Genomic DNA, 12,288 nt, shown 5'->3' on the forward strand with positions numbered 1-12,288 from the left:
GAACTGCACACAATACTCCAAAAACATAATAATATAAGTATCTTATATTTGATACACTAACCCAACGAATGCAAGCATACCATATGCTTTATTTAACTCGCTCTTGTGTTGCTACTTTCAGGGAGCTGTGGACTTGGACCCCCAGATCTTGTTTCGCACCAGTGCTTTTAAGGATCCTGCCTTTAACTGTCTACTTTCCCTTTACATTTGACCTCCCAAAGTGCAACACTTCACACTTGCCAGATTAAACTCCATCTGCCATATTTCTGCCCATGTCTAAATCCTGTTGCATTTTTTGCCAGCTTTCACAATCTGCAACTCCAGCAATGTTGGTGTGATCTGCAAACTTTCTAACCAACCAATCTACATTTTTGTCCAAGTCATTTACATGCAGTATAAACAAAGTAGGTTCAAGCACTGATCCATGCAGAACTCTACTAGTCACAAACCTCCAATAGGAATAACATCCTTCCACTGCTACCCTCTGGATTCCATTGGATAACTTAGTTCCGAATCAAACTATGAAGTCCCTGTGGATCCCATGCATCTTAATTTTCTGGATCAACCTATCATGAAGAAGATTGTCAAAAGCATTTCTAGGAGGCAAGATAGAAGCCAGTCTTCAGCTAATTTATTTCATTTCTCAAAAGTAAAATAGATATGACATACGATTTAGAAATCAGGCAACAAGTACTTCAGAACAGCCAGGTTATTCCAAAATAATTACAAATACTCAACAAAGTGGAAAATTGTGCACAAAATCAGGCCCAATAATATCCAAGTAATTCATGGTCAATCAGTAACTCTCAGTCATCAGTGATGGACAGCATTGCTTATAGTATTATCAATTAGCCAACTCCATGCTTTTGGATGCCTACTTTTAGTTTCGCAGTGCATTCAGCTCCAAACCTTGGTTCAAATATGAATTAAAGAGCTGAATTCCAGAGTTGAGGTAAAAGTTATTACATTTGGCATTCAGTTGGCATCTGACTGACTCTGGTATCAAAGACTATTAGTGAAACTTATTTAGTGGGATTCTAGGGGAAAATTATTATTTGGAGTCACCCATTACGCAGAAAAAGATGCTTGTAGTTCTTGGGCATATATCTTGATAACCCCAATATGTCAGTCTGTGAGTTACTCCAGGCACTTTCCTAAGCCCAATCTAGTGGCAAACAACATCTATGCCACAGAAGGGGTAGACAATGATTGTTTCCATACAAGAGAGCCTAACAGTTATCATTGATAATTCAGTAGCATCATCAGTGACTGGCTTCCCATTGTTAACATACTGGGGGCCATCACTGACTAGAAATTCGTCTGGAACATCCTTATAAATATTGTTGAGGCAAGAGCTAATTAGATGCTGAGTAACCTGTTGTGAGTGATTCCCTGCTGACAAATCAAATCTTTTCATCCTCTGTAAGACCCAAGTCAGGGCCACAATGAAATACTGCCACTAGTTGCAACCACAACAATACATAGGAAGCATAATTGCAGTTGTGTGCCTTAAACAAAATGCAGTCATTTTTAGGAATTCTTAAACTCTAAACATCTGTCATTAATAAATTCAAGAGCAGTAATGCATGGGAACATTACCGTCTGAAGATTGAACTCCAGTTAGAGCACCATCCTGACTTGACAATAGATCAGGGTTCATTGGTCATTGCTTTGGCTAAATTATGGAACTATTGTGCCAATAAATTGTGGAACCATGGAATAGCAATCTGGAACTCGCTTCACCAGGATTACTGTGGTTCAAAAAGGTAGCTCACTGTCACCTTCTTGAGGGTAATAAAGGACGGTCAATAAATTATGGCTTTTCAGCGATGCCTGCATCTTGAGAAATGATAAATAAAAAGGGATAAATATCTGAATTTTAAATGGCTGAAGAACATTTATCCATTTTTGTCCTTTATATTTTATTTTTCTGGCAGTAAGCCATTTATGAAATCTTAAATAACTACCTAGGCTTTATGAAGAGAGTAATATTAATTTAGCTAGAGTAGTTCACTTAGCAACAAATTTATTTTAATCTCAGTTTCTATTCATCAATCTGTCAGTTAAATTTCACAGAGGTCTGCCTTACTAAGGAAGTGAATGTAACTATTTGTGACAAGAGTGGGGGTGAGGAAGAAAAGTTGAGCAGAAATATTCTTGATCTAAACATTCCCTCATGCTAGACTAAAGAAAAGTAAGTTAAGTAACATAATTTCAATATTGTTGCACCACAAAGGATTGAATGAGAAATTTGGTCCATTAACATCTATTTTTGGGGTGCTGCAACTCCCACAGTGCATGTGTCCACACATGCGAGGTGATGGTGTGGACTTGTCTGTGAGCAGTGAACATCTGGCAAGTGAACGAAGGTAGCCAGACAGCCAGATCAAGACATCTGTCAGTGTGCAATAGTGATTTACTAATAGCAGTGTTATTTGAGAACTTAGTGCCTTAGCTTTGTCTTAAACTTGCGTGACTGGAGGTACATGCAGCTGTAGGAAAGACCTGTCCATCAGCACTATTTAAAGGATTATCAATTTCAGGTTTGCTGGTTGATTCTTCAGGCTACTTCTCCATTGTATTTGGTGCTTTCTAAAGTTACACTACGTCTGAAGGGAGAGTTCAGGGAGAAGGTCTTTTTGCTTTCTTTGATCACCCTGAATCTTCCATTGAAATCGTTCAACACATAAAACTTAATCTGTGAACCAACTTGATTGTTCATTGTTGAGTTCTATAAAGTAGTTATCTTTCTCTTTGGCATTAAATGGGACATCAGTTTACATCATGGGTTCTGTCTCATCCCTTTTCTCTTTGTGCACTGAGTGATGGGATTCTTTCAGAGTTCTTTATGGCTTGCATCAAATATTGATGATTTTCCATGCTTATAGTGAAAACAAGTCTGATTTTTGTTCTTTCGGTGGCTTTGCTCTTGAGTAGATCATCATGTTAACATCATACACTTTTTTTGCTTGGGCTTCTTTCAGACTAGGATCACTACGATTCTTATTTTATATATTCAACCTCTTCATGCTAGTTTTTCCATTTTTGTTTCCTAACTCAGTATATAAATCGAGCTGGCTGCACATGATCCTAACTGGTACATCCAGCCAATAAACACGATGAACTCAGAATTTATTCCGATAAGCAAATAGACGCTTCCTACATACATTAAACTAGCATAGATTACTTGATATTACAATCAGCTCACTTTTTGAGCATGAGAGGGAGCTATCCAATTTAGCCCCCTACACATTCATTGTTTGCTTCTTTCCATGTCTGCTCCAGTGGTGGAGGTTGTGAGAGTCATCCTTTAGCCTCTGGATTTTCAACAGTGAGATTTGATTTTTTTGGTCTGAGGTGGACTGTATCCAACATTTCTTCCCTAGTTTTTATTTAGTAGTTGGCAGCTCTTGATTGGTGACCAGTGCTGGGTTCTAGTAAAGAAATTGAATCACTCCCATGTGACAGTCATGGAGATCAAACGCTGCAGCAGGTCACTGTAAATATTGCTATAGAACCATTTTGGCCTAGCCGTTCATTCCATCAAATCCATGTCAACTCTTTGAGAAGCAATCAATTCAATCTTATTTTTGCTCTCAACCTCGTAGCCACATGTGCCTTAGATGACAGAATTCCAGATCATAACCACCGTGTAAAAGTTTCCTTGCACATGTATCTGAATCTTTTGCCCAACAACTGGAATCTATATCTCTAGATGTCACACCAATCTATTTCTCCCTACTGACCCTGTCTAAACCCACCATGACCTTGCACACATTCATCAAATTCTTCCTCAATCTCCCATGCTCCCAACTTGTCCCTAATAACCTGCAGCTAAAATCTCCGTTCTGGAACTATTCTGATAAATCTTATCAAGGACCATCGCAATTTTACTCGACATAATATACCAGAGTATGATCCAATCAGAATTTTATGGTTTGACATAACCTTACTCATTTTTTCTCTTGCCTTTATTTATGAAGATAAACTAAATTGTTCCTTTTTTCAAGTAAATATGTGCATATGCACCTAGATTCCATTACTGTACACAATTTGGAACTGTGGCATTTATCCTATATAGTTTCCTCTGTTATTTCTGCCAAGATGTATGTCTTCATATTTCATTGAGCATTTGATTGCCAAATTTAATGGTCTATCCATTGCCATTTAATATCATCCTCCTTACAGTTTGCTCACATCCAAGTGTGGTGTCAACTGTAGATCTCATAATTCTATTCTATGCACCCATTCCCAAGTACAGATACAAGAAACAGATACAAAGAATTTATTAGCCAAGTATGTAAGAACATACAAAAAAACAGCAAGACACACAACTACATACAAATGAACATAAACCTCCACCACAGTGCACTGCGATGGAAGGCAATAACGTATTATCTTTTTCCTTCCTTTTCTCCCGCGGTCGGGGCAGTTGAACCGTCTGCACTCAGGGCGATCGAAGCTCCCGCAGCCGGCGATCGAAGCCCCCACGTTGGGGCGATTGAAGCTCCCGCAATCGGGGTGGTCGAAGCTCCTGCAGTTGGAGCTCCCGAAGTCGATCCCTAACCAAAGGATCACAAGCTCCATGATGTTAGGCCGCAGTGCGGACGGAGATACGATATGGAAAAAGTCGCATTTACGTCGAGGAAAGAGATTTTAAAATGTTTCCCCCCCCCCCCCCCCATAATACAAAACTAAAGATACACTAAAACATACATTTAACAACAAACTATAGACAAGAAAAGAAGAAAAGGACAAGACAGACTGTTGGCGAGTGCCGTCGTGCGATGCCACCCGGTTATATATATAATATATATATATATATATATATCTGTATTATATATCTAATGTGGCGAATATGATGCCAAGTCCATCACTTATCCACTTGCATATAATATATATCCCATATCCTTTCATTCCCTGCCTATCCCTATGCCCAACCAAAAGACTTTTAAATGCCACTAACATATCTGCTTCAACCACCACCCCAGGCGCACATTCCAGGCACTCACCACCTTCTGGGTAAAAAAACTTGCCCCACACATCTCTTTAAACCTTTATCCTCTTATCGTAAAGCTATGTCCTCTAGTATTTGATTTTTCCTTTCTAGTAAAAAGATTCTGACTGATTACCCTATCCATGCTTTTCATAATTCTATATACTCCTATCAGGTCTCCACACAGCCTCTGTCATTTCAGAAAAAAATAATCTTGGTCTGTCCAACTTCTTCCCTAGCTAATACTCCCTAATCCAGGCATCACTCTGGTAAACTCTAGTAAGATATGACCTGCCGTGTATAAAGCCACACTGATTGTTCCTTACTAACCCATTCTCTTCCAAATGGGAGCAAATCCTATCTTGAAGAATCTTCTCCAATAGTTTGAGGCTCACTTGCCTACAATTCCTGTTAGGGTTGGGACTCCATTAATTCGCCATTTGGAAATAAAAATAGTTCTAACATCCTTGTCTTTATAAAGATCAACATGGATATCTTAAAGTGAAAAGAACATTGAAATATGCATAAATAAGCCAATTTCATCAAAAAAAATAATGCACTGAATAGGACCAGCAGCATATTATTCTAAATGCTAATATCTTTTCTTATTGTAGGTACCAGTTTTTTCTACAGGTCAAACAGGATGTCCTTCAAGGTAGATTGCCATGCCCTTTAAACATTGCCGCGCAATTAGGTGCATATGCTATACAGTGTAAGTGAATTTGTCCTTTTCCAACTGCTTAATGAATTGATGAGATGTGATATATTACCTGTACTTACTGTAATTGCTACTGTTGAAATGACCAGATATGATAGTTTTTAAAAAAAACATGGAGATCCAAGTAACCGTCTGATGCTGGAGCAAAGCACAAGGTGCTGGAGTAACTCAGTGGGTCAGGTAGCATCTCTGGCGGGAACAGATAGGCGACATTTCAAGTTGGGACCTTTATTCCAATCCTCCTTTTTTTTGTGCAATTTAATTGAATCACGAGCTGACTGTTATTTTTTCATATGATGAGTTTCTACGTCCACCATTTATTTTATTTTTCTGTAACTATATAAATCGCTCTGAAAAAGTTCTTCTGGTCATTTTTCATTCTCCGGGTATTAATTTCCAGGGCCTAGAATAGCACAGTGAAAAATAATAAGTGTCATAAAGCAACAAATCAGAACATAGGGAATGAAGGAATACCTCATTGAAGTCAGTGGTATAGGCAGAAGCCATGTGTAAAAAAAACTTGGTAACTTCTGTAATAAAGAAGAACCGATATCAGTGGGCCTTAAAATATAATGATTGGGCAGGTGAGGACTGGAGAAAGGTGTGATCTTGAGACGAAAGCCTTTTCCTGTGTCAGGCCCATGTAGCCAGCATGTTCAGAGGTCAGATGGAGAGCCAGTGAGAAAATACCACTTTGCCTAGTTCGTCAAACATCCTGAAAAGAAAATGTTTTTGGGTTGTTGCAGCTACTACGGTGATGGTCCACTGCACTCCAGTTGACGGAATGATGAATTTGCTGCAATACATCAATGTATTGCAGAGAAGAGTGTGTCAAAGGTGGCTAAATAACTCCTCGATATCCCGCAACTCCGCTCTTGCTTTCCCCCCACTCCCATTTGTAACAAGGACAGAGTCCCCCTTGTCCTCGTACAGCATAAAGCACATAATCCTCTGACATTTTTGCCACCTCCAATGGGATCCCACTACTAGCCACATCTTCCCATCTCCACCACTTTCCGCAGAAACAGTTCCCTCCGCAACTTCCCGGGCGGCACGGTAGCGCAGCGGTAGAGTTGCTGCTTTACAGCAAAAATGCAGCGCCGGAGACTCAGGTTCGATCCTGACTACGGGTGCTGCACTGTAAGGAGTTTGTACGTTCTCCCCGTGACCTGCGTGGGTTTTCTCCGAGATCTTCGGTTTCCTCCCACACTCCAAAGACGTACAGGTATGTAGGTTAATTGGCTAGGTAAATGTAAAAATTGTCCCTAGTGGGTGTAGGATAGTGTTAATGTACGGGGATCGCTGGGCGGCACGGACTTGGTGGGCCGAAAAGGCCTGTTTCCGGCTGTATATATATGATATGATATGATATGATAACTCCATGGGCAACTCGTCCCTTCCCACCCAAACCACCCATCCCAGGTACTTTCCTCTGCAACTGCAGGAGATGCTCACCTGTCCCTATACGCCCCCCCCCCCTCAACTCCGTCCAAGGACCCCGACAGTTTTTCAGGTGAGGCAGAGGTTCACTTGCACATCTTCCAACCTCAGCAGAAGGGGCTAGATGTCTTGGATTGCCCTGGTAACTAGCCTGGCCTGATTCCGATTGAGAATTTGCGGTCAATTATCAAGGAGAGATTGAAAGGAAAGGATTGTACCACAAGATAGAAGCCCATCGAGGCCATAATTCAGCTGTGGTATTTCAATGAAGAGATCCTCGGAACTTGTCAGAATCTGGTAAATTTGCTTCTGGCCAAATTATGTCAAACACTTCATAAAAACCCATGGTGGACGTATAATGTACTAAAGACGTATTGGTGCAATTTGCAGAAGGATGTTAAGGTCTGAAGAAGGGCCCTAAACGGACCCCTCCACAGATGCTGCCTGACCCACTGAGTTTCTCTAGCACTTTGTGATTTCCTCACGATTCCAGCATCTGCAGATCCCAGTGACTCCATTTTAGAGTACCACTGCAAAATTTCCTCAAAGTATGGCCACTTTGAAGCAGTTCTCTCTTCAATGGGAGTTCCATGAGACCCTTGCTCCACCTCTGGGATTTCTGCTGCTCTCCTGCTCTGACCATAATTCTAACCCAAATTCTGAAGAAGAGCCCAAACTCAAAACTTTGCCTATCCATTTCCTCTAGTGAGACTGCCTGACCTGCTAAATTTAAAAATACATCATGGAAACAGACCCTTCGGTCCACTGAGTCCACGTCAACCATCAAGCACCAGTCCACATTGGTTGTATGTTATCCCACTTTTGCATCCACTCCCAACACACTGGGGGCAAAAATTGGCTTTTATGTTCTTGATGCACTCCTGATTTTTAATCTCAGTATTTTTACATATTCTGTGCCATTTTCCCCTTGCCATCAACTCCCCACTCTTTCAAATAATCATTTACCTCTACCATAACTATTATCAATAATCTATCCTCCATAACCCTCAGGTGTAGAGAATGCATCACAGTGATTATATTTGAAACTATTTATGAAAAAAGATACACACTGGAAACAATTCAGATTAACAAGGTAAATGTGAATTTAAAATTAGATGAATTGGCTCATTTTTGAAAAAGTCTTTAAAATTCTGCAAAAATGGGAAACCTCTACAACTTTTTATCTTTTCCATCCTTATACAACTGCATAGTAGATCAAGAGAGTTACGTCTCCAATTTATTATTGCACATTGAGATAGGTTTCCTTGCTGAGTGAGAAATGATTTGAATAATTGTGTGGCCTAATTAAACTTAGGAACATAAGAATAGAAGCAGAAGTTTGCCAAACTCAAGCATGCTTCCCAGTTTAGTAAGATCTTGGCTGAACTTGAGGCTCAGTCATTATGTTGGCCAGTCATATATCCTTTGATGCCCTTAATGTCCAAAAATATATTGATCACTTATTTGAATATATCCAATGACTGAATTTCCACAGGCCTTTGGGTATTCCAAAAACTTACCGCCCTCCGCATAAAGAGATTTTCTTAAACTGGGAGATGGCTTCAGTTTCAGATTCTCCAATTAGATGAAACAGCCTCTGGCACTGAACCTATTATCCCCTTTAAAACATTGTATGTGATCACCTCTCATTCTTTTAAACTTCAGTGAGTTTAGGCCAATTTTACTCGATCTCTCTTTATAGGACAAATCCCCTCATCCCAGGAATCTAGTGAAACAATGCTGCACTGACTCCAAGGCAAGTATGTAATTCCTGAGGTGTGGAGACCAATGTTGCACACAGTACTACCATAAATGTTATCCAAGCAATGCAGAATCTCAACAAAGGACTCCGTTCTCCTTCCATAAGGGCAGCAAACAATTTGTGTTCCTGATTGCTTACTGAACATGCATATTTTATTTTTGCATTCGTTGATTGGCACATCAAGATCCCTTTGTCTGTCAATATTTATTAGTTTGGAAAGTTTTCTGTTTTTCTGCTGTTCCTATCCAAATGAATAACCTCACATTTTTCTACATGACACTCCGACTACCTTCTTGCCCCTTCATTTAAACCGTATGTTTTAAAATTTGCAGACACTTGCTTCTTCCTCAGAGCTCGAGTTACCACACAACCATCAGCAATCTTGGATGTGTTACTCTGACTTATTATCAAAGTCATTACTTCAAACCTTTTATTCAACTTGCACCTAGTGCTACAGGCATTGCTGAAGATTGTCATGCTTTGCCCGTATTTTCCAATGGTCATCGGAACTTCTATCAAGCTTGTATTTGATTTGAAACTGGCTGCACAAGTCCATTTTAAGATTTGATGCTACCTAATATATTTTGTGCTGGCATTTTCAATGTATCAACCTATACATTTTTCACAGTTTATTCAAATGCAATGGAAAATTGTTACCAGAAGCAAGCCACAATTCATTCTTTTGAGCACAAGATAAGATCTTTTTCATTGTACTATTAAAAAGCAAGTTACATTTTTTTCCCATTTGGCTAAAGAATATTTTGCAGATACAGTATGTTTATAGAATAAAACTCTTGTTCATTCCCGGTGGAAAGGATAACAATTTCCATAGAATTTCTGTGTTGCCTGTTTTCCTACCCTAAATTACAGCATCGTCAAAATTAATATGATAGCATGAGCTGATAAATATTGGTGACCATAATTTACATACTTATGCTTATAAAAATGAGTCAGGCCTATTGATTGAATTATAAATATGGTGGTGATATTATGTGTTTTCTCTCTTTTCAGCTGAGCTCGGAGACTATGATCCTTTTAAGCACACAGCCAACTATGTATCTGAATACCGCTTTGTTCCGGATCAGAAGGAGGATCTCGAAGAAGCAATAGAACAGTTGCATAAAGCTTTAATGTAAGGACTTCTTGTTTTTATCAGTAAACAGAAAATGCTACCAAAAGTGTTCACTAAATTTATAATTTAAATGTGATACACCTGAAAAGAGCAAAAATAAAAATGTATATATTTTGTCATGTTCTTGAGTGGGATAGCTTATATTGATGATGCAAATAATTTAAATGATAGAAATTCATGTTCTGATAGCCAAGCTGAAATCCATAAAGCTTCTAACACACAGTTTATTCAAAAAAAGACATGTCACGGTTCATCATCTGCTCTCCATTGACATAACATAACATAACATAACAGAACTTTATTGTCATTCGGTATAAATACCGAACGAAATTTCAGCAGTCACAAAACACAGCAAAAAAAGAAAAGAACACAGGACACACGACCCCAACACAAACATCCATCATAGTGACTCCAAACACCCCCTCACTGTGATGGAAGGCAACAAAACTTCCACTCTCTTCCCCCCGCACCCACGGACAGGCAGCTCGACCCCTGCCGAGGCGACCGACACGCACAGCCCCCGCAAGGGGATGGAATTGATTGATTGCAGATCATAATGAGCATGTTCTTTGATGTTTGCATTAAATTTGGCATGGAGGTTAGATTCAGGAAAGCAGGTTCCATGAAACTAGAATCTGTCCCATCCTAAACATATGTCAGTAATAAAGTTCTGGACAACACTTAAAAAATCAATTTGCTTCAACTGACAACTTGATTTATATATTGATGAGCCTCAGACACTTATGCACGTAAACACCCAGTAAATGCTGAAGCAAATATTGCTTACAACATTCATCAAAACAAATCTATTAGATGAGTTATTGCCCATCATGTCCAAATGATGGGTAATAACTTGCCTTTCCTCTCTTTCTGGTATATTTCTGAAAACTGCAACTGGATAAGCAACACTTTTCAAATTAAGTACTTTTTTCTTCATTCTAGGGAATGAATGCCTCGGCTTTTTGGTGCAATTGGTGCTAAACCTCCCTTCTGACAGCACTATTTTTGCCTCATTTATATCTCTGTGACAACAGCCTGTGGCTGCTGTCACTGGTACATCTGCAAAGTAAATAGGATATAGGGTATATTTCCTGATGTTTAATCTGGAAGTGACCCTGCAGTGTTCTGAATAGAAAGTTTGTTGACCATAATTACTTGTAACATGATAGGTATGTCATGCATTATCAGACATGTTAATTATAATAGGTCAAACATCCATGTTTTGTGGTGCAATACTATCTTTCAACTTGCTCTATTAAAAATGATCATTTGTTCACATTTTGTACAAGTGGTAGTTTTTCCACCTGATCCAGCAAGCAAAATCACGTTTGATTAAACTGCTGTGAATGTATTAAACAGCTTTTAAGAGATTGGTACAATACAAAAAAAGTTTTTTAAAATTTACCAAGTATCAATAAAATAAGAATATGTACAATTGTCCTGTAAATGTCTACCTCATTGGAGACCCTCAGACTATGTTTGAACAGACTTTACTGGACTTTATCTTGCACAAAATGTTATTCCCTTTATCTTGTATATGTACACTGTGTGTGGATGGCTTGATTGTATTCATATATAGTCTTTCCGCTGACTAGATAGTACGCACAAAAAAAGCTTTTCATTGCACCTTGGTACATGTGAGAATAAATTAAACTAAACAAAACTTAACAAAAGAAGGGTTTCAGGAAGGAAATTGGGAAATGAGGGGGATGAGTGAAGGAGTAAGAGCTGAAAAGGCAAGAGGAATAGGAAGGGAGGGTGACTGAAAGAAGAACATGAGGATTTAAGAATGAGGAAATTAAAGGCTCGGGACATGGAAAGGAAAGGTTTAGAAGGACATGGGCCAAATGCAGGCACGTGGGACATATAGATGGGACGTTGTTTGGCATGGGCAAGTTGTGCTGAAGGGTGTGTTTCCCGCTGTATGATTCTGTGCCTTTATGATTAGATTAGGATAGGGAGGGAGAGGAAACAGGGTGAAGGAAGCATTGAAGGCAATAGTGGGAATGTTTTTTGTGCATGTGGTCAAAATTTGGTTGCCCATGGCTTGTGTATACATGTTTGTGCTAAGTTCATCCAGCAGACCTGGTTTCGAGTTACATCAGATCTCCTTACTATTGAACAATGTCCTCACTCTGTCAAGATTATTTCATAGCTGTTGTGCAATGGCCAGATCTCATGGGAACCATGAACCATGAACAGGCACATTCAATTCCTGAGTGTTCTGGAGAGGAAGCTAA

At 39.3% G+C, this 12,288-nt stretch overlaps 1 protein-coding gene across 4 annotated transcripts in view; it reads left to right on the forward strand.

The window, feature by feature from the left end:
- epb41l4a (erythrocyte membrane protein band 4.1 like 4A) overlaps positions 1–12,288 on the forward strand; it is a 139,003-nt gene that overhangs the window by 67,247 nt on the left and 59,468 nt on the right. For all 4 annotated transcript variants that reach the window (XM_078396358.1, XM_078396355.1, XM_078396356.1 and 1 more), the window contains 2 exons: positions 5,611–5,708; positions 9,928–10,048. In XM_078396358.1, the coding sequence (XP_078252484.1) occupies positions 5,611–5,708; positions 9,928–10,048 (219 nt within the window). The remainder of the gene's footprint in view (positions 1–5,610; positions 5,709–9,927; positions 10,049–12,288) is intronic.

This window comes from Rhinoraja longicauda, chromosome 3 (genome assembly GCF_053455715.1).
Source record: "Rhinoraja longicauda isolate Sanriku21f chromosome 3, sRhiLon1.1, whole genome shotgun sequence".
Lineage (NCBI taxonomy): Eukaryota > Metazoa > Chordata > Chondrichthyes > Rajiformes > Arhynchobatidae > Rhinoraja > Rhinoraja longicauda.